Genomic DNA, 25,000 nt, shown 5'->3' with positions numbered 1-25,000 from the left:
AGTTAAATGCATTGTTCAAGCTTCCCTAAAAGTTCACCTTATTTCTACAGATAAGATAAAAGCAGATGTAAAAAAGTTTTTTTTTACCCCCTAACTGAATGATGAGCTTCTATTTTTAAGGGCTGCAATTTATAAGAGCTGCAACTTTATAAGGAATAAAGATGCATCAAATTTCTCCTTTGAATATAAAGTTGTTGAGAAAAGAAGAAGAAATTTAACTTAAGTTTAATATTTAAAACATTTTTTATGTAAAGATGAAAATTAAGGGAAGTAATATATATATATATGTACACAGAAGTACTATTTTTTTAAATTAACTTTTCGTTTTATTTTTTGTAAACTATTTCTATAATGAATAGACTTTACTGGAAATTTAATTTTTTTTTAATTATAAGCTTTGTTTTCTATTATATTAAACATCTTAGTATTATTAATAATTTTATAAAAATCAAATTTATTTTTTAAAACAAGTTTTTGACTCTCTCATAAAACAAAATATGACTAACATTTAAAATAGGTTATTTAATTTTGTTTTTATTTAATCTTATTTATGTTATGCAGATGTGGATGAGTGCACTTACTTGTGTAAAGGTGATAATCTTACATGCAATAACTTTAATGGATCATTTCAGTGTGTTTGCCCTGTTGGATTTTCTTACAACTACACTAGTCTCCAATGTGAGAGTATTTTCTATATAAATTTTGAAAAAAATTTAATGCTTTTTTTCTTCTATTTTCTTTATTATTCTTAACCTTATTCTTTAATCTACTTTACTGATATAAATACTAATTTATGTTTGAAGGCGATGATGAATGCTCAAAATTGTGTCGAGGAAATTTTACATGCAGTAATATGTATGGATCATTGCAATGTGTTTGTCCAGTTGGGTTTATATACAACTCTATTAATTATCGATGTGAAGGTTTGTATATATCTTTTAAGATGTGTTTTTACAGTCACAATTGAAAATTATGGATTTCTAATAACCAGCAGAGGAAAAAGGCATTTAAATATGAAAAATTCTTTTTTTGGTATTTAAATGTTTTAAAAGGGGCTTAAATGTAATAAATAAAATGATGTATTTGTAAAAATAAATGTAAAGTTTTTGGAGTTTTATTATGCATGACAGATGTCGTTGGTTATACAATGAATGTTTGATAAATGCATTGAATGAATCTCTTAGTGGTGCCTTGGTATTTAATTGATTTTTTGTTGGTATTTTGGAATCCAAGAACTCTAGTTTTCCAAATTAAAAAATGATTTAAGGTTCACAGTTTTTAACACTGACAATTGAACAAAGAGTTTGGGACAAAAAATTTTACTTTTTTTGTTCACAATATATCTATTGAAATCACAATATATCTTAATGAATTGAACTTTTTGACAATCAGTTGGTGTGGACTCTGTTAGTCCATATATAAGTTCAAATTTTGCATGGATTTTTTTTTCCACCAACAATTGATGTTTAATAAATGCATTTAATTGGTAATTAAGCATCTTGAAATAATCTTTTCTTTTTATGCAAAAACAAAATCATTTATAATGTTAATAATCAATTAAACCTAAAGTTATGATTTTTACTATTTTTTACAAACTCTGTTAAATAAAAGCTGTTTTATTTTTTTTAAGTTTTTCAAGTTTTCTAACTTAAGTTTTTTCATTGTACTAATTATGCTTGAGTTTTGAAAATAAATGAATAGTTTTAAAAATATATGATATTGAGTTTTAAAAATATAATAATAATTTTGGAAATATACAATTTTGAGTTTTGACAATATAGGAATAGTTTTAATCATATATGATTTTGGGGTTTGAATTAAAAAATTTGAATTTTGAGTTAGGATTACTTTGTTTTATTAGGCTTACACTTTATTTTTATTTTTTACATTGAAATATAAAAGTTATTATTTAATTTTTTATCTTTAAAAATGTATACAATATGACTATAAATAGCAAAAGAAATCTTGATTAAGTTAAAAAAGTAAAAATTTGTTTCTAATCAAATCATGTAATGAAAAAGTAAGTTTATCAATTTTATCAGTTTATCAGTGTAGCTAGTATTGCTGGTCAGGAATGTATCCTTTCTATCTTTATCATCACCTGATTCAGATTCGTTTTTTCAGAGTTTAGGGTGATAGAGTTTCAAATAAAATAGAAAAAAAAAAGAAGAGTATGTAGAACATGTACCAAATGATTTTCAGAATTTTTTCTACAAGGTGTTCATGGAATCCATGAATCATTTCTTTTTCATTTAAATATAGTCTTATTGACAAATTTCCTATTTCAGTTTTTTCAAATATCAGCTCGACGTTAATGTTTTCTTGCTAATGTTTTTGGTCTAAGATGCGAGCTTTGCGTCTATAATATTTTGGTCTAAGATGCGAGCTTTGCATCTATAATGATTATTGAACTAATTCAACATCTTTGTCAGTTGACAACCCCCTCAACTGACTCTTTTTGTTTTTTATAAAGTCATTTGAGTCAATAGCTGGATGAATTTTTCTGTTTTTTTTTGTGAACGAAAATGAAAGTGGAGAAACTGAAGCAAATTTGTAAAAAAGATTTTGTCTTCTTTTTTCTAATGCTTATACAAGCGCTTTTTTTTTTTTTTTTTTTTTTGATTTGTCTTGTACAGATTAATTTTGCGTTCTTAGAGGTACAAACTCAATTTTGGTAATTCTTGGAGAATTCATCAAACATCAATCTTAGATCCATTAATAATATACTAAAAAAAATAAATGAGTTATATTAAAAAAGGTCCTTGTTTGTATTATAAACAATGAAACTTTTATTACCATAACAACACAATGTCTTGTAACATCTCACTCTTGCAGTGAAGTCAATCCTGACAGCATCTTTTTTTTAAATAAAGTTGCTCTTGCAATGCTTTTTTTCTGGCTTACAATTTTATTTTACTTTAGAATAATGTGATAAGTTTAAAATTGTTCTGGAAAAAAAATGATCATTAAATTATCTTTGTAAAGGTTTTTATTTATCTAAATTGGATCATCTCTTTTCATGTTTGAAACATTTGAAACATTTTAAATTTTTTTTTAAGTATGTAAACAAATTGGTTATATATTTATGTTTTAATTTACTTAATAATGAAACTTGTAAACAATAACTTAATGTAAACAATAACATCATTAATTTGTCATTTTACTTAATTTTTAATAATTCATTCTTTTGTTTAATATTACCCATTATATTACCTGAATACTCATAAATCTAAAATAAAATTTTTTTTAAATAATATTTTATTGAAATAAATATTTAATTTTACATATTATTTTACATATTACAAATTTAAGTTTACATAAGATAACTGTTCAATATTTGAAGTAATCTAATAATAAAGGACGTTTTTACATAAGATAACTGTTTAATATTTGAAGTAATCTAATAATAAAGGATGTTTTCACATAAGATAACTGTTTAATATTTGAAGTAATCTAATAATAAAGGATGTTTTTACATAAGATAACTGTTTAATATTTGAAGTAATCTAATAATAAAGGATGTTTTCACATAAGATAACTGTTCAATATTTGAAGTAATCTAAAGGATGTTTTTACATAAGATAACTGTTCAATACTTGAAGTAATGTAATAATAAAGGATGTTTTTAGATATGCTAGCTGGTAGAGTTAGCACCAGGTTTCTTTGTGTAGTGACTGATAAATTTTTGTAGGTATGATGCATTTGAGTTGTTCACTGACATTAGAAAAGTTGAAGATGGGCAATTCTAGTGGAAAAGAGATTCAGTTGAAATAAGGTGATAACAATTTGGTTAATTTCTTGCCAAAGTATAAGCTGTTAGTTGGGGTTGATAGTCCATGTGCATGTTACCACATACTATTCTTACTATTAGCATATTTATATTTATTTCTATAGTAAGTTTTCCAGGTGGCATCAAATTGAGCAATGATATCAGACAAGGTGTGATGTTGGTATTAAAGACCAGCTTTGTGTAAGCATTGGCGTTATTTTGTGTGTTGTAGAGTATTTGCAGTTGTTAATTTTTGTTGCCGCAAACCTGACTTGTATGCAAAGGCTGGCGTTTATTTTTTAGTCAGTTGTAGTATTTTGGTAGACTGAACCAAGTGGGTTAGAATCAATGTTTGCAAGGATACTATGCATGTCAAGATTTTAAAAAAGAATGACAATGTTGTGATCACTGGTATTTTAAGAATTCATCTATGAAGAGTATAAGGGTAAAATAATTTAAATGCTGTTAGATTAAGTTTATTTCCCATAAGTGGTATTATTTGCATAGTGACATCACATCGATTAAAGTTGCGGGCTATGTAAGACAGCTGTGGACTGTTGCCAGAGCAATTGGCAACCGGATCTTCAAGGGCATACTAGAGCTGCATAACTTTTTCTGACAAGTTGGTTGTCATACTGGTATACAAATGGTAGCCATTAATACAATGTCCCATTCCTGCAAAATTTTAGAATTATCACTTTTAAATTGAGGTTTGGGCAAAAAAAAAAAGCATATATCTATAACAAGTATTTTAAAAAATATATATATATTAGGGTATCCCAACTTAGAAAAAGTATTTTTTGAGTATTTTTGCATAAAATTTTAACAAATATTTTACATAAAGGCTTTAACTTTTCACACAGTATTATTTTCTATCTTATTTATATTGTATTAAAAATTTGACTTGAAAAAATTAATTTAATGGTTCCCCGAGTTAAATAGTCAAGTGGTTTTAAGCAATTTAACTTCTGTTATTGATACCATTTGCAATGCTTGATTGATAAATTGATATAATTTTCACTGCTTAAAAAAATAACTAAGTGTTCATTAAATTTTTGTCCTTTAAGAGAAGCTTGTTTTGTCATCAAGAAGCAATGGTCCTCCACTATTTGAAGTAGTAGTTAAAACTGCGTGGGGTACTTGACTTTGGTTTTGTAGTTTTGTATAAGTTTTACACCTCTCTCTGCACAGTCATTCACAACTTGACAGTACTTAACAATATTTTTGACTAAATGGCTGCATCAGAAGCAGTTTTGTCCGTATCACAGTACCACTGCATATCGACAATGTAGTTACTATCAACATTTGGTGCAATAATGAGATGTAATAGCCTCCTCGACTGTAGTGGCCTTCTTGGCTTTAGGGAGGAAGGGAGGGTGGGGGGAATAATTAAAAAAAAAATTTGGTAAAAAAGCCTCTTTTTTTTTTGTATTGTTTGATGACCAATCTCAACCACTTGCCAAAATAGCAACATCCTCCTCTTTTTTTCCTACATAAAAAAATGTTTGTTTTTAAATATTTTTGTATTTTTTAATATTTGCATTTCCAAACCTTAAAACAGTAAAATAGTAATAAATTAAGTATTAATTTAACAGTAAGTGATGAAACAAGTTTCGAATCCCAGTGACCGAATGGATAATAAGGGCGCTTCTCCTGAAATTTCTACTATATTTGGGCACCTTGTTTTTCTTGATTAACCCTACAATTACATTGAACTGATGATTGCAAGATTAGAAAATGATGTAACAAAGCACTGCCAACTTTGAATTGAATTTGCTTCAACAGCTATTTTCTCTCTTATGCTTAGACCTAATAGGATGGATTGTTGTTTCAGTTGACATTCTGGTTTTCCGTTTTGGCTAAAAGAGAATGAAAACTTAGACTTCTGAGCTGCTTGACTCATCCATACTTTTCTTAAGGATTTCTTATATTTTTTTATCGCTTAATGTTTTTTTTCTTTTTGCTACGCTCTGGGTGTTGTTTTTAAAGTGTTCATTGCAAGTGTTGATAATACTTGTTCTTCAAAATTAAATTTTGATCATTAGGCTATTATTAGGTTTAAAATCAGTGGCTAGAAAATTTAAAGTGATGTTACTAGGGATTTGTAGAACTTTTGTTAAATTAGGAGAATATGTTGCTGGCTGGTGATGTGTATGTAGATAAACGGCTAGTGTTAGTCTATTTGATCTAGATGGTTTTGAAAGATTTATTACTTCTGTGATTCTCTGAGAATATGGTGGGTAGAAAAAAATTTGAGGCATAGAGGTATTGTGAAAAAAATGATCAACATATGACTTTTTATAGCAACTTATCTAGCAAAGAGCTTCCTTCAATTGAGCATTACACTTTTCCAACTTATCTTTTTATATTGATAAATTTTGGTTGTTGAGGTAGAGTTCTATCTTAGTAAAAATACCTTTAAATTAACCTTCTTTATAGTAACTGCAGTTTTCAATACAATATCTGATATGTTTTCAAGGGTAACTATGATAAGGTTTGTATCAGAGACAGATTCATTATTCTTAGATAAAAGGATTGATTTGACATGTTAGACCTAGATAGATTCTAAAGCTTAACAAAATCTAACGATGTTTGATCAGTGGTACCCAACCTTTTCTCACCCGTTCTCTAAATTATATACATAAAATTTTCATGGACCTCTTTGCTTTTGAAAACTATTACAAGGTAAACATTTTAATAATGTTGTTTTTATTCATCAGGATAATATTTTATATAAGGTATTTTTGAATAGACTAAACTATTAACAAAAATATTTTATCTTAGTTAATATAACTATTTATGCATGATATAATACAATAAAATTCAATACTGTAAAACTGAAAAAAAAACATCCTATTTATTTATACTTTATTGTTGACCTTGTACATATACTTAAAAAAACAAACATGCATCTCATTCAGAAATTAGTCATAGATATAGAAAATAAAGTAGTTAGACTCAATTAAAATATCAAATAATAATCATTTAATGAAGATTACTTGACCACATATTTTGATTTTGAGAAATGTGAAATTTATCTGAAAATTTCACTTTTTTTCAAAATCATCACAGACAAAAGCCGCATGAGTCAGTGGTTTGGAAGGCTATGTAATTTCGTTGCAAGCACCTTTAACCAAGTGATTTAAAACTATAACAATAGAAATGTTTAAGTTTCAACTGTGGTTCTCTGTGAGGAGACCTTATAGAATTTTTTAGAGTTTTTGCGTTCTTTATTTAGGGCTTTAAGTGAAATTGATGAACATATGGATATGAATTCCTCATTTTTAACTAGAAGTTATTTAATATTGTTATTTTGAAGTAGTCCTTAGCTGTGGTATCATTCTTTAACTCTATAAATTCTTCTTGTGCTCTTTGTTCTCCTCTTTCACATTTTTGACATTACAAGAAAATGGTGATAAAATAACTTTACTGCTCAAAAGGTTCACATCTGGAAAATAGTTACCAAATTCATTAATCAAATTATCTAGGTGACAAACTAATTCTGTCTTTATAACTTTGGGAAGGATGTTATTTTCAATTACACTATTTAAATTTTGAAACATGATCAAACTTCCATTACTAGCTCTAGTCTTATATAGTTTGAGCTTTTCAAAAAATGCCTTCAGTTTATCTGAGTGTGTATTGATATTAGCATTTTTGCCTTGAAGTTGCAAATTTAACTTATTAAAATGACCCACAAGATAAGCACATGTCCACAATATAAGCAGTTGTTATTTTTTAAATTCAAAATATTCTATATGATCTATAAATCTGTTATGAAAACTTGAAAAAATAATAGTTTTTGAAATAAAATTATTAATTGTTGATTTGTTTGTAAATAATTTGTTTAAAAATAAAATTCTCTTTTCCCACACATACACACACAAAAATGTTTTAAAGAAAGTGTTTGCATAAAAAGGCTGTTAACTTTATGGTGTTTGAAGTGTGGTTTATAGTTTTTTTCTATTATATTTATTATATCAAATTTTTAAAAATAATTTTTAAAAAAAAACTCTTAAACTTGGTTTTCTAGTGATAGTATCAAAATAAAAGTAATAAATCTTAATCTGCAAGAACAAGTAGTTCACATAAGTAGGGACATCTGTTTGCAAAAATATTATTTCAACTCCTTTATAATCCCATATAAGTTAAATTTTTTTTTGTTTTTTTGTTTTGTTTGTTAATTCACCTCCCCAAGGCCCAGAAGGCCACTACAGACGAGGAGGCTACTTATTTGTGGTTATAACCCTCTCTCAACTCTATAACTCTGAAACACGAAACTTGACAAACAAGGCCGCTGCACAGAGAAACAAGTTGAGCGCGGTACTACCAGGGACGTGGTGGGAATCGAACTCGAAACCTCTCGCTTATGAAGCGACCGCTCTACCACTACACCACTACCGCTTATTAGTAAAAAAGTAAAATGCTATCATACACCACTATGTAAAGTGATACATAGTATCACTTAGTGTAAAGTACATAGTGTAAAGTACATAGTGTAAGGTGTACATAGTGTAAAGTACATAGTGTAAAGTACATAGTGTAAAGTACATAGTGTAAAGTACATAGTGTAAGGTGTACATAGTGTAAAGTACATAGTGTAAAGTACATAGTGTAAAGTACATAGTGTAAAGTACATAGTGTAAAGTACATAGTGTAAAGTACATAGTGTAAAGTACAAAGTGTAAAGTACATAGTGTAAAGTAAAATGCTATGATACACCACTACCGCCTATTAGTAAAAAAGTAAAATGCTATGATAGAAAACAAAGAAAAACGAATGTCACAATTCTTTACTTTCACACAAATGTTGGTACAAGTAAAACATAATGATTGCTTTCTTCAAAACCGTGCTTTTTTTTTAATTTTCTTATTTTCCTTATATTTTTTTTCCTAATATAATGCTTGTTTCCATATTAAAAATACTTCTAAAACTTTTGAAAAGCATTTTCAAGTTTTTCTGAAATATATATAATCTATTAGAATATATAGAATTATTATGTTGATTATAGTTTTCAGTTTTTATTGAGCGTTTAACAACACCAATAATATGATATTATTAACTTATTATTAAATACTTGATATGATATTATTTTTAAAGGTTTAAAAAAGAAATGTCAAAACAAATGTTATTTTTAGTTCCATTTTATTATGAAATCTTCAAGTTTATACATTTTTTATTATAAATTTTTTAAAAAATTAATTTGATGAACTAAAATGAGAAAAGTTCACTATTTGGTATCAATGAATAAAAGTGAACCCAAATGCGTGAATTTTTTTTTTTTTTTAAATATCTTTGCTTCCAACAAGGCTGCAAGCAACCACTAGTTAGAGTTGGAAGTTACTAGAAGATAAAAGATGAAGTTTGTACAGCAAGACAACGATTGACAGATGACTTAAAGGATTGCAAATTATATGAATCAGGAAAGGAAGATAAAGGAAGCAAATTCCAAAGAACTGATGTTTGAGGAAAAAAACTAGAGTAATAAGAGTTTTTGGAGCACTTAGGAACAGTCACAAAAAAAGGATGAGACATGATTAAATGACGAGTAACATGAAAATGAATTTTAGTAGATGGCACAAGAGACACTAGCTCTTTAGAGCAGTGCTTATTATAGTATTTGTAGAAAAGAAAAAGAAAAGCAACATTACGACGATGTGATAATGGCTCGAGGTTGGCTGCAAGACCAGATTCAACTATTTTTACAATGCGTTTTTGCATCTTGTCTAAAAGAGAAAGGGCATCGTTAAAAGATCTGCCCCAGATATGGCAACAGTATTCGATACAAGGCCAGATTTGAGATTTATAGAGATAGAGAATAGAATCCGAAGTAAGAAAGTGACGAGCTCGATAAAGAGATGCAACCTTAGCAGTGACTAATTTTGCGACTGATTTGATATATGGTTTCCAAGAAAGATCAGAAGTAAGAGTTAATCCTAGAAGATGAAGAGTAGATGACTCATCGAGTACATCACCGTTTATAAATATAGGAAGATCTAACGCATTGCGATAATGATTTTCTGAAAAAAATTGACTTTTATCTGAATTAAAATTCACCAGCCACTGTGAGCCCCATGCTGTAGCAGAAGTGAGATCTTTTTTTAAACTCAAATGCCCCCTTTCAAGCAATCAGAGAGTGTTGGCTTCTTATCATGACAAGAATAAATGGTAGTATCATCATCGAACAATGCCATCTTAGATATGAGAATATCTGAATGATCGTTAAAGTAAATTAAAAAGAATATAGGGCCAAGGATTGAATCTTGAAGAACCCCTGAAGTCACAGAATATGAAGAAGAGTGCTGTCCATCAAGGACAACTTTTATACTACAAATGGAAAGGAAGGATTCAATAATCTTAAAGATAGTACTAGATACACCATAGAAAGAAAGCTTATGGAGAAGACCAGCATGCCAAACCTTATCAAATGCTTTAGAAATGTCAAGAGCGATGGCCTTAACCTTTCCACTTTTATCTAATGCAAGATAAAACCTATGGTCATTACTGCTAGCAAATCAGCAGTAGAATGAGAAGATTAAAATCCATTTTGATGATCAGAAAGTAAGTTATTAGATTGAAGATGAGAGATTAAGTGTTTGTTAATTAAAGGTTCAAAAACCTTGCTTATGATAGGAAGAAGACTAATAGGATGGTAGTTAGACGAGTCAGATTGCTCTCCAGAATTTTTTAAAATAAGGATAACATTGCCAGAGAACACTTCTGCGAGACTACAACAGGTATGTTGTCCAGGCCGCAATCTGTAGAAGAGTCTAAGCAGGAAATCACTTTAGATACAGAAGCTGGAGTGATGCGAATATCAAGCAATGGATCTACCTGTTTAACTGCTACGTTAGGTAGAACACAACTAATGGAATCAAGAGATGATATTGATGAAAAGTTCTTAGCAAACAATTCAGCTTTGTCGTTAGGTGAGGTGACAAAGTCTGAACCATACAAAAGAGGTGGAATTACAGATTTGTCCTTGTTATCGATACGTTTAAAGATTTTCCAGAAGTCACAAGAGCCTAATTTTTGTGATGAAATACAAGATTTCATGAGCTAAGAATTGTAGGCTTTGGCATTAGACAAAACCTTTTTACAATGGTTTCTAGCAGTAATAAGCAGACGCCTGTTTTCTGGAGAATTGTTTTGCTGATAGATATAGAAGTAACGTGTTTGATTGGCAATTGCAGCAGGACAATGTGAGGAAAACCATGGAGAAGAGTGAGGCTTGATCCGGAATGATCGAGAGGGAATAAAAGAATTCATGCCAGCCTGAATCCACAAATTTATGTAAGGAACACGTTTGTCAGCAGGAAGACAAAAATCATGGAAAGACTGGGACTCTTTCCATGATTTTCTTCATGATGACCCTTTCTACCCAAGGGTCATCACAAAGAAAATCATGGAAAGAGTCCCAGTCAGCTTTAAGGTAGTTGTAAATAGTATGATGATAGGGAGATTCAGATGATGAAGAAGAATGAGATAATAGTTTTAGAGAGATCAAACTGTAACCAGAAGCACCTAAAGGTGAATGTGGAGAAACTGAGCACTGACTAGGATCAGAAACAAGGCGTAAGTCAAGTCTAGGTAAAAGGTAAGTGATTAGAGATTGATAAAGGCAAAAGTTGTGGGGCTTAATGCCTGTAGAGTCACTGACACTAGAGTCAAGCTATTCACTGTGATGAGCATATAAGTCACCAACAACAACAATATTGGCTAAAGGATAAAGAGTGAGGGCTTGGTCAATTTAGTCATAAATAACATTAAAAAGTGTGCAGTCTTGAGATAAAGGAGAGCGATTAAGAATAAAGAGAAAGGTGATAGAATAAAGGTGGGCTAAACAAAAGCACATAAAAGAATAGTCTGTGGATTCAAACCTAGTTTCTCGACAAATGGGTGATTTCTTATGAATGTAAAGACTCAACAGAAGAAAAGTTACTTCACGAATGTTAGTGAATGATAGGTTTAGAGAACTTGGTGATGACTATAGTTTTTTTGTGTTTTATTGTTTTTGGTACTTTATTCATTTTTAAATTTGTTAAAGAACTTGTCTCAAAGCATAGATAGTACTCAGTACACTGTTTAATAGCCCAAGCAATTGTCTCATTATCATTAATAATCCCTAAGCCATAGCAAAAGGCTCCAAATGTGGCCTTGGCAATGCACACCAAAAGTAGAAACAGGGACACCATCCAATACTTTTATATTTTTTAGCTGTTGATGGAATCAGCCTCTCTGAGAATTACCACAGAGTTTGGGAAACCTGACTACCAGCCGACCCTAGAACCATGAAACTGAGTTTTAAAGCTGTACCCTCATTAGGAAATAATAGAATGAGTTGCCTAGTCATAGAAACAGAGACATAAGAAAAACCCATGCATTGAGTCAAGAAGATCCAGCATTTAACATCCTAAACTAGAAACAATGTATTTTAAATACATCTGCCTGGTGCAGATGTGATTGATAAGATGTATTTAAAATACCTAATAGATAAAGAAAGGGTGCAAGGCTGGTCAACAGATAGAATCTATTTACCCCTTAAGTCTTTGCCTAGGAGGCCTTCTACAAGACAGTAGCCGGATGCATTTAACATCTGCCTAAGATGAGCGTTTTTATTGAGACACTATTTCTTGAAAAAATAAAATTTAAATTCAATAAGCATCAATGAGTTTTGAAAAAATAAAAATTAGATTCAATATGCATCTTTGATATATTTTATAACTTATCAATAAAACAATGTAAAAATTATTTGAAAATAAAACTCCCTTTATTATTTAAAGTTAATTGAAATTAAAGTTATTCAAAATAAAACTCATTTATTTTCACATACATCTTATATTAGACTTTCGTCAAAATATAAAATAATAAATAAATGAAAGACGCAAATGTCAATGTTTATTAAAAAAAACAAAACAATTTGTCTTGCTCTGTCACTAGTTGTTGTTTAAAATTTTTATTAAACTTTTTAATTGAAATCTGCAGCATGATTCATTTTACTACTTGTAAATCAAGTATACAATAGCTGGTTTGTCACATTTAATAATACTAGTGATATTGTTTTGAAACTTAAAGTCTAATCTCAAGATATCTTGAGACCAGTTTTTTTATGTTTATTTTTTTATTATACTTAGGTTAGTTTTATTCTAGTTTAAGTTTTGTTTTTGTTTTAAGACTTAGGTCTGTCATCATCATAATCATTACTTTTTGAAAAATAATGGCAATAATGGTAATGATAAAAATAATTTTATATATGAATATATATATATATATATATATATATATATATATATATATATATATATATATATATATATATATATATATATATATATATATATATATATATGTATATATGAATATAACATAGGTCTTATAAACTAGTATTTTTTAAGGATATTATGAAGAACATAGGATATTTATGTATAACTACGCAAACTTAGTATTTTTAAATGGTGCTAATACTTTAAAATATATTTTTATGACTTTATAGTTTTATGAAAAACAACTTTCAAACTAAAAATTTAACAATTTAAAATTATTTTTCATTATTATTTAATTGCATTTTTGAGATTTTTAAAGCAAAAATTAGTGTTTTATAGCTTCTCACTATAAATATTGTATATATAGCTTTTTTGTCAGATCTTTTTTCAAAAAGTTATTATTTTTTTAGTCTTCAATGAGTGCCTTATTTTTTGTTCAAAGAAAAGTAATGATAATGATGATGACAATAGTAATGGATTTTGTAAACAAATAAATGGCAACTATAAGTGCGCTTGCATTATTGGATATTTTTTTAACTATACATCCGCTAGGTGCCAAGGTATTCCTTTTTATAAAAATACATTAGTAATTTTATTATTAGTTTTTTTTTATAATAATAGTTTTAGTAATAAAAGTTTTAATAATAAAATATTATTTTTTAATAATATTTATTTTAATAATATATATTTTATAATTATGATAATATTTTTAGTAATAAAATAATTATTTAGTATTAATTATAATAATAGTTTTAGTAATAAAAGTTTCAGGGCATGGTAAATTTTAAGGGAATGCGGTAGTGAGAAAAGTTGGTATTATATTCTGGTCGGTATTAATAGCCAGTCACTACCGAAGTTATGATATTGAAATTGAAAGTAAGTTTTTTAAATATCAACACTTTCAAAAGTATGGTATTGAATTGTATCTTTTGAAAGTGTTTGATAGTGTAAACTTAAATTATGGTTGTTATCAAAAGAACCAAACACCTCTTTTGGTTAGCCTGCCTACAAGACAAAATATACTATCTTAAATGATTGTTCATATTTTTTACAATACTCCACCCTTTTGAAATTTTTACAAAAAAATTAACATTTTTAAATTGGCTTTTTATTTCCCTCAAGACAAAATATGTATCAAGGCTTGATCAAAATTATGTTTTTTTTTTTTAAATATTTTATTAATAAAAATAAATATAGTTCAAACTCAAGTCTCCAACACTTGTGAGAAATACAAACAATTAATTTAAAAAAATTCATACAATATTATAAAATCTTGTTTGACTATTTTTTTTTGAAGAATTATAACCAATACTTAAAACAAACAATTAAAAGAACTTGCTATTTACAGTATTTAAACCCATTAACTTTACAAACGCTCCACTTGATTGGCAAAATATCAGTGGCAGTTATCAACTCTTAAGTGTCACTTTCTTCAAAACAATGTTATTCTCGCAATTAATTTTTTTAGACAGACCTGTAAATTTTATTTATAAAAGAAATAACCTCTGCAAAAAAAAATTAAACTATAAAGATAATTGAAAATTAATTATTTTATGAAATTTACTTAATACAGTAGAATCTCTGTAATTGGAATTTTATGGGGAAAAATAAAAGTTCAAATTAGAGAGATTTTCGAATTATAGAAAGTTGATTTTTCTTGAATGCATTTCACGGTGACTTTGCATTTAATCGAATTATGGAGATTTTTAAATTAAGGAGATTCAAATTAGAGAGATTGTACTGTATAATTCAATTTTAATAAAAATTTTAGTGGAGAATTATTTTAAATTAAATTTACATAATTTAATTTTAATAAAATGTCAAATGTTCAGGTAAAATTATTATGCTCTGCAGTTTTTTAATTTAGGACAAAATATTTTTAATTGAATTTATTTCAAAAAATTTGTATTATTATTACCAATTTTTTTTTTTTTTTTTTGATATTAAGTTAGGTAGTGGCAAAAGAGACTTCAGTAGTGATGGGAACAATTTTCATTATTGGAAAAAATGTTTTCACTTTCAAACACTCGATATTGAAATTGAGTTTTTTGATATCGCACTTTCAATATCATTACTACTGATAGTTCGGTGTTTTTTTATATTTCAATAGTTTGGTAGTGATATCGCAATACTTTAGTAAATTTAAAACATTTTATTTTAAAACTTTATTTATCTTGTATTTCGTTGGAAATATGACAATACTGAAGAAATTTTTATTTTGAACTGTGTGTCTTGTATCTGAATTTTAAACATCAATTTATAGGACAAGATGCCAAATATTAAATTTAGCTGATTTGAAGATGTTTGCTCAGTGTCCCCTTAAATAGTTCAACCCTCATTATTAGGTTTAAAAAATAGGTTTTGAAATTATTTTAAAACCAAAACTAGCAGCTGAGCATTAAAATTTTCTTCATTAAATAGCTATTAAATTTCATGGGCAGGTCTATGATATTCAAGGATAGAATAGAGGTGATAAATAAGTGTATCGACTTTCTTTTAAGTGGAGCTTCCAGTTCTGCTGTCTGCTGAAAATTCCAGTCTGCTGAAAAAATCATAAAAAAAAAAGATACATAAGCAAGGTTCTTGAGTTTTTAATTAACAAACGTAATGTTTCTTCTCTTTCTCTTTTCTATAAATACTATAATGGGCGCTTGTGTTTCTTGTGGTATCTACTAAAATTCATTCTCGTATTACTTGTCATTTAATTAAGTCTTATCCTTGTACTGTGATATCAGGTGTTATCCTTTCAGTCTGCAATAACACGAATTGGAATCTGTGCTTTTATACTTGTACAGCTACTTTTGGAACTTTCTAGAAAGTTCTGAGAGTTTCTCGAAATTTCTTGAACTTTCTTGAGTGTTTTGGAGAATTGTAGAAACATCTGGACAACTATAGCAGTTCAGGAATTTTATAGGAGGAAGCTCGGCATTGAAAGCAAATCAAGAATTTTCTTGAAAATACACGATTTTCTAAATTTCATAGTCATAGTCACAGAAGCTGAAGTTTATTCTGGAACTACAGTGATTTTCTTTCTGTTCTAGACCAAACGAGTTAGGAAAACACAGGAACAAAACAAAAGTGAAAATTTGTTACATTGGGTAATATTACATTCATGATTATTTTAGTTCAAAAATAAGTAAATAGAATTTTGTTTTGAAACCTTTAAAAAACATTAACTTCTGCAATAGTTATCTATTATCCTATGATAAGATATCCTTCCTTTCTAATGAAAACATTCTTTGATGCTTGGAAAATCTTTTTACTGTTCTTATGATGACTTAAATTACAAAAATCTTCATCATATTTTTCACACAACAATTCAAAGATGATTTAAAAGTTGCACTTTCACCTGAGAAGTGAAGAATTTTTGCTTTAAGGCTTGTTTGCTTTATCAACAAGTTTCTATGAGAATATAATGGTATCTATAATAATTTGATCATGTATTATTTTAATTGAGCAAATTGAAATTAGCATGTGGGTCTAGCCTAGTCATAAGGCTTCGTCATAACCACATCAAGCAGAATAACCTAATGTAGAGAGTAATACATTGGAAAAAGTTGTGCCCCACCAGTCACAAAGAAAATAACTTATATTGCTTCTGCGATACAATGATCACATACAGGTGAACACCGTTATTTTAATTGGCCACCTATACATGTTCAAATTATTGTAGTTCTATACTTTGGGATTTTTTTAGCAGTATACACTAAAAAAGTATTAATAATAGACAAAACATAATATTCTTTTATTACCAGGTTAATAGTTAATAATTTTTATCCATGAGTGTAAGTCATTTACATATCTATGATGCCAAAATTATTGCTGCATTTGCTTTTAGACCAACACTATATATAAAACTAAACAATTCAATGAGGTATTTTTATAATGGATTTACCTTTTAGATTAGTACAGTCAAAATAATTAATTACTATTATTATTATTATTATTATGTTAAACTTAATATCATGGTTTTGTCCTTTTATGATTTGAGTGCATTACCCGCTATGCCATTTTTAATTCCAATTTGATTATTTAAAAAAATATTTTTATAAAAATTTTTAAAAACTTTTATAGTTTTTTTTTTGTTTTTACTTGACAACTTGATTTTTACTTGATTTACAACTTGGAGAAGAAAAAACTCTAACATTAAAGTTTTCTGATATAAAACATTTATCTAAGTGTGGGTAAAGGTATATTTCTAGTGATGGTATAATGAAAAACAATCTTATGTTGCTAGTTAAGCCAGAATGTAAGATTAATCAATTTTGTTTTTATTAGTATAAATATTTAATGCAGTTTTCCAGCGGATGGTTCCAGATCGTTCAAGATCAGATTTTATATTTAATTTATGACGATAAAATGAAGCAGAGTGAAATATTATTAATTTTGATCAAAATTAATCATAAGGGGTTTTTTATAATAAAAATAATAAAAAAAAAATCTTTTCTTTTTTTTCCCATCATTGTTTATATTATATTACTGTTAAAATGCCATCGGTGAGTTAAAAATTTTATCAAAGTATTTAAAATGTATTTTAAAGCATTTATTTTTGAATTTGATGTTTATGCAGTATTTATTTATTTTTATTTATTATTAATAGTTTTTTTTTTTTTTTTATCAATTTGTTATTTCTTAAATGCTCATCTGTTTTTATAGTTGCAAGATTGATTCAAGAAGTTTATTTGAATTTTTCAAATGATTACAGCATACAAAGTTTAAAAAATAGTCTTAATTACCCACAATTTCCTGACTTTTATAAGATTTTTTCAAACTTTGACATCCAAACAAATATTAGTAATAATTATGGGCAAAGAATTCGCGGCTGGCTCCAAGTTAAATTATCTGGAAATTACACATTTTATAGCTCCTGCAAAGGTGTTTGTCAATTCTTCATAAGTACAGATAACAATCCTTTGAAAAAACAGATTCTCATAAATCAAACACAATCAACTTCAGGTTACAACTGGAATCAGTAAATCTTTTTTTTTTTATATTCGTTTGTTTTAACCATTTACATTATACAACCCTCGGAATTAGGAAAAATGAGGTTGGCAATAAATTGCCGACCTCAAACTATTAAAGGTCAGCATTTTTCGCAAAAAAATTTTAAAACAAAGGGGTTAGCATGAAACAAAAATGAGGTTGGCCATTTTTTGCCGACCTCAAACACTTTTAGGTTGGCAGTTAAGTCAGCATTGCTGAATGCCAACTATAATTCCGAGGGCTGATTATATATAACAATGTTTATCTTTTACTTACCAATTTGTGAAACAATATTTTATAAATTTGTTTAAATATCTTTACTTAAGCCATATTTTTCATAACTTTGTAAAATCAAGCTTCTAAAAATATGGCTCATATGAATATATATATATATATATATATATATATATATATATATATATATATATATATATATATATATATATATATATATATATGTGTGTTTTTTTGGTTCTTGCTTTTTTGGTTTGTTTGGTCATTTTTTTGGAAAAAAAATACAGGGGTCTGTTTTTTTTGTTTTTTTGGGAAATATTCAAAAGTTCATTATTTAAGCTACTAAATTTAACTTTAATGGCAATATCTTAGTTTATATTTTAATTTCTGATTTAATTAGGACATTTGATAATACTGAAATTTACTGAAATTCTTCTTATTTTGGTATGCTTAAAGGTTAACACGGTTGGAGTAGTCCTGTATAAAAAAACTATTTAGATAATTTTATCTTCCTCAATTTAATCTTTATTGGTTTTAGTGTTATATATTGACACAACAAACATTGTTTATTCACATTTATTATATTTAATTAGATTTAACAATTGATATATATATATATATATATATATATATATATATATATATATATATATATATATATATATATATATATATATATATATATATATATATATATATATATATATATATATATATATATATATATATATATATATATATATATATATAGTGGGCCAGTGACTGGACAAAAGTAAACCAAAGTCAGAATTTTAATGTCATAATGGTTTTAAACCATTATATAGATATTATAAAACAATTTAAAACTGTTTATATACACTTAAAGTTTTAATGAATATTCTAATGATGTAGTTGAAGTAGACGTGAATGTAAATTAGAAAAAAAAAATTATAAAGAGAAAAATGTTGTTTAAAAAATCGATGGAAATAAATAACATTTACATAAAATATTGCACTTTTTAAAACATCATATTATAACTCTATTTATTATCTGGATTTTAAAATTTGTTTGACTAAATTTGGTAATTAACATATTTGCAGCAACTTTAAATACACTCATTATGTTATATTTTATTGTATAACTTTTGCTTTTATTTGACAAAGTATTTTTTTATTGCTACATCTTGCTTTTATACTTAGATATTTTGAAGCTTATATATGTTTTCTTTAATAATTTTTTAAATCTGGCTGCCACTAGGCGCCTTTGTGGTTTTCCTTTACATTTGAACATCTCTTACCTAACAAAAAATCTGTAGTTGCGTTAAAAATTTTTGTTCGCACAAAATTTTAAAAAACGTCGAAAACATAAAATACGATCTTACTCATACTAAGCGTAGTACTGAACAATAAATATATATATATATATACATATAAATATATAAATATATATATATATATATATATATATATATTTATATATATATATATATAATATATATATATATATATATATATATATATCTATATATATGTAATATAAATGTGAAATTATATATACACATAAATATATAAAATATATAATATGTGTATATATATATATATATTTATATATATATATATATATATATATATATATATATATAAATATGTATATATGTATATATATATACACACATTATATATTTTATATATTTATGTGTATATATAATTTCACATTTATATTACATGTATGAATGTATGTATATATGTAAGAACAAAAAACCCCTAATTTTTGGGCCCACCCGGCCCTTAACGTGGGAGCAACAATTTAATAAAATATTTTCTTTATTTTTATCTTAATTTATCAACAAATTTTAAATTTTATGCAATAATCTCTTATTTTTCGAAAATTATGACCATATAAAGATTTAACCCCTCTCAATTTGATGGGGCTGTAAACTTTGCAGGGTCATAAAAACCGAAAACTAAGATATTATTGCATGTATATAAATTTAGGTAAAAAAAGTAAAGAAAATATTTTACAAACTCGTTGCTCCCACATCAAGGGCTAGGTGGGCCCAAAAATTATGGTTTTTTTGTTCCCAACTTCAATCACCAAAAATTTTGCAAAACATTCTTATTTGACATAAGTACAAATGTACAAAAGTTTTGAGATTGCACAATGCCTGTTAGTGTCAAAACTCAAACATCTCAAAATCCAGTCTTCACCTCTGCATATATATATATATATATATATATATATATATATATATATATATATATATATATATATATATATATATATATATATAAATATACATACACACATACATATATATATATATATATATATATATATATATATATATATATATATATATATATATATATATATATATATATATATATATATATATATATATATATATATATATATATATATATATATAATATATATATATATACATATATATATATATGTATATATATATATTTATATATATATTTATACTGTCGCTCACGGAAGTTAGGACAGTGGAGATTTTTTCGAAAAAGCAAAATTTATATATAATTACGTTATAGAATTTTTAATTTATATTAATAAAAATTATATTTTTTATACATTTTCAATATAAAATATATTATTAGTCAGTTTTATGTAATAAAAATGTACAAAAACCATTATAATAATTAAATTTTTTTTTTGTCAAAAAAAGCACCCTTTGATTTAATAACTGCTTTAACTATTTTCAACATTCGTTCAATTAATTTTCTAATTGTTTCTTTTTGAATATTATTCCATTCCTGTTCTATAATGTTCCATAAATGAGATTTTGATGTTGGACATACAGTTCTAATTTTTCTATCCAGTTCATCCCATAGTAACTCTATGGGGTTGAGGTCTGGGCTTTGGGGAGGCCAGGTCATTACGCGTAATACATTTTCACCTTTTTTTGATTCTAAATAATTTCTACATAATAATGCAGTATGTTTAGGGTCATTATCATGCATCAGAATAAAATTATCTCCGATTAATCGAAGTCCCGAAGGGATTGCACTTGTTTCCAGGATATCTCTATAAAGTTCTGCTCTCATTATACCATCGATTTTATGCAAATATCCCACTCCATCCAGAGAGAAACAACCCCAAACTATCACAGAGTCTTCACCATGTTTTACTGTTGGAACCAGACATTGAGTTAGCATTTTTTCTTCAGCAGATCTTCTAACGTTAACTCTTCGCTTATTTCCGAAAACTTCAAATTTTGACTCATCGGTCCAGAGTACTTGTTTCCATTTATCCATCCTCCAATTTTTGTGGAGCTGTGCCCAACGGAATCTCTTCTGTCGACTAACTTTTCGTAGGTATGGTTTTCGGATAGCAACACGACCATGCAAATTAGCTTTTTGCAATCTTCGTTTGATTGTACTGACAGAAACTTTTTTTTCTCGATCACAGTTGAAAATAGCTGTTATTTGTGGAGCAGTTAACATTCAATTACGCTTACTAATGGTTTTTATACGTCGGTCATCAGTTTTTGTTGTTATGCGAGAAGGACCTGGACAATTTCTGTCTTCCAAACTTCCAGATTCTCGATATAGACGAATCGTATAACTAACTGTTGATTTACTCAGATTTAATATATATATATATATATATATATAGATATATATATATATATATATATATATATATATATATATATATATATATATATATATATATATATATATATATATATATATATATATACACACACACACACACGCACACACACACACATATATAAAATAGGTAAGTAAGCTTTGAACACAAGGTTAATTTTTTAAAATATAATTATAATAGTCAATATTTTTTTTTAAGGATTGTTGTGTATGCTGGATTTTTATTTAACAGCTGTTTAAATTGAAAAAGTTTTTTTTCATGTCCATTTAGCAGAAGAAAGCAATTCTACATCTTAACTTATGCATAGTATAATAAATTTCTCAAAACTTATTTTACAAAAACAATACTTTTTTCAAAATTTAGAAATGATATGTATGATGATTGCTGATGCTGATGAGTGTTTGACTTTAATGTTAACATTTTTTTATATCTTTTTCTATTTATTTTTCTTTAGCAGTTGCCTGACTTTGAAATTTGAAATAATAGTATTGCATATTTTTTTATCTATTTTTATAAGTTATTTTCCTTTTTTATTCAGTTTTATAACTCAGCTACTCCTGCTAAAAATATTATAAGGTCTTTTTGCTTTTTTAACTGTAAAGGTACACTCTGTGTATGTTTTTTTTTAAATTCAATTTTTTGATCAATCAATTCAGTTATTGTATCAAGCTATTATTTAGTTGATGAGAGTTTTAGGAACCTTTGATTTTGTTTAAAATACACTAACAATGCTGTTTAATACACCTTTCCTATTTTTATTTTTTTTTAGGAACTAGTATTAATGACTTTATTAATGATGTTTTAGGAAGCTGATTAAAAATTATGTGTTACAAAATATCCAATCCATTTGCCAGTTGATTAACTAAAAGTAATAAAACAAAGTTCAGAGTTTGCTTTTGTACAATGTAAAATCTTAAAACTAAATATTTAAAAATTAAAAAAAGTTCATTACAAGTTATGTGACTATTTTGAATTTCTCAAAAATAATTTTTTTCATTTTTCTATTTTGTTTTTTTTACCACTTTTTCATAGTTTCTCACTAATAATTTCACTTACAACTTTCACTTTTTTGTGGCCCTTGCTTATTTTCTATCTAGTATTATTTGCAACTTTTATATTTTGTGATTTCTTTATAATTTATAAAAGTTAAATGTTTACTGATTTTTGCAATGTTAATTGTCAGTTTTTTATTTTAGAAACTTTTAAACAGGTTAAAACAAAACTTGTTTATAACGTGAGAAAAGTTTAAACAATTGTTGAACATTTTGCAAAAACTTGTTTCTTTTATTGAATGTGCATTAAAAGTTTGTTGTTTTTTTTGCGTTTTTTTTTTTTATAAATTCTTCTCCAATTTAAGTAACATTTATTAAAAATCCAGAATGCACAACAGTATAAAAAAATATATGGACTATTATTAGCATTATTTAAGATAAAAAAATATTTATTTATATATTGGATTTTGGGGCATTTTGGGTGGTATTTTGATGCTTATTAAATGTTTAAAATTTATAAATACCAAAAAAGCATTTGCAAAATTGTAATGTCAATAAAAGTTTGTCAATTGTTATTGACATAATCATGATAATTTTATAAAAAAGTAATGATAAAAAAAAAGAGTTGTTGAAAGTGAAAGTTGAAAAGTGAGAGAAGAACCCAAAACAAATACCAACAAGGTTTTTTTTTCAAAGTGATAAACAAAGAAGTTGCTACAGCTTCAAATTCAGAAGAGGAAAAAACAATTTCTAAAAGTCAAATTAAAATGTCTTTAACTGGATTTTGAGTAGCAATTTAGCTCATTTGAAAATCTCAATGCTTTTAAAGCAGAAATTAACTTACAATTAAATGGAGGTAATTTATGGAGTTACTTGTTCAATCAAGATTGAAACATTTTGGATTGGGAATGGATGATGACATTTTAGATGGAAAATAAACTAAATTACAAATTTAAACAATATTAAAAGAATAAATTAAAAAAAAACATTTAAAAGTAACTATTGAAACAATATTAAAGAAACTTTCTTTATTGATTTGTGTGTAAATTTGTAATTAATAAATAATAATTAAAGTTTTTAAAGTAACAAAAAAGTAAAAACAAGTAAAAAAAAATCTTATAAACGTATAAATATAAAGAAGAAAGCTAAATATAAAAAAGAAATCTGGAAACTGAAGTTGATCAATTAGCTTGTCTTGCTCAAGAAATAGAACGGAAATTTCGAGCTAGAGCAAATGAATCAGCTGAATAACGAGCATCTCGGCTAAAAAAAACGAAGAGAACAATATGTTAAGGCAAGGGCAGTTGAAACAGAAGAAGGTAGAGGCAGGCGTATTGCTAAACAAAAAAATACCGAAAACAAGCATTATAGTGATGAACGAATAAACAGTGTCTCCTCTTTATCTGATGAAGTTAACCATCCCAACAGAAAGAGATAAATGAATTAAAAAAAAAAAGACAATTAAAGTAACTATTAAAACAGTATTTACTTTATTTATTTGTGTTTTTAAAATTTTCATTTACTTCCTAATGGATTGCAATTAATGGATTGAAAAAATTTAAAAAGCTGTTACTTTATTGAAAGATCATAAAAATTCATCTAAATATAGAGGGGCTTTATTAGCTTGTTTGTTTGGCAAAAGTGACCATACATTAGATAATCACAAAAAAAAAAGAGGCAAGAAGAAAAAAAAAACGTAGGAAATGGTTCTTAAGTATTTGTTTAAATGGATTATCAGGTGGACACAAAAAAATCTGGTCAATTTTAAGTTGAGATTTCTCTAAAACCATAAATTCTTTTTATTTCAATTTTTTTAATATTAAATTTGTTTACATCAATTAGGATTTCAATTTAATTTTAAGGGGCTTGATGGGCTGTTTGACAAGAGATCGAATTTTATAGCGGGTTGATGCAGTCATTTTGTAGATATTTTCTTTTTTTTTTACCTTATTGGTGGCATTAATTCACTTTTTTTGAAAGTCCTTTTTATTTTTTGTTACTCCACCTGTCTTACGAAAAACTCCTTTAACTATTGGCCAAAAATCTTCAATCTTGCACTCTTCAGGACAATTGGGAGGATTCACTTCTTTAGAAACAATTTTTCAACAAATTTACATTATTATCTTTGCACCACT

General features: G+C 26.7%; 1 protein-coding gene across 3 annotated transcripts in view; it reads left to right on the top strand.

Annotated features, from left to right (window-relative positions):
• Nucleotides 1-25,000, top strand: part of LOC136071939 (uncharacterized) — a 200,667-nt gene that overhangs the window by 56,193 nt on the left and 119,474 nt on the right. For 2 of the 3 annotated variants that reach the window (XM_065797810.1, XM_065797811.1), the window contains 4 exons: nt 562-678; nt 804-923; nt 13,443-13,592; nt 17,689-18,004. In XM_065797810.1, coding sequence (XP_065653882.1) covers nt 562-678; nt 804-923; nt 13,443-13,592; nt 17,689-18,004 — 703 coding nt within the window. The remainder of the gene's footprint in view (nt 1-561; nt 679-803; nt 924-13,442; nt 13,593-17,688; nt 18,005-25,000) is intronic. The other variant, XM_065797812.1, reaches the window with a different exon arrangement.

This window comes from Hydra vulgaris, chromosome 05 (genome assembly GCF_038396675.1).
Source record: "Hydra vulgaris chromosome 05, alternate assembly HydraT2T_AEP".
Classification (NCBI taxonomy): domain Eukaryota; kingdom Metazoa; phylum Cnidaria; class Hydrozoa; order Anthoathecata; family Hydridae; genus Hydra; species Hydra vulgaris.
Note: the sequence above shows the minus strand (reverse complement) of the source record. Positions and strands in the feature narration are given on the sequence as shown.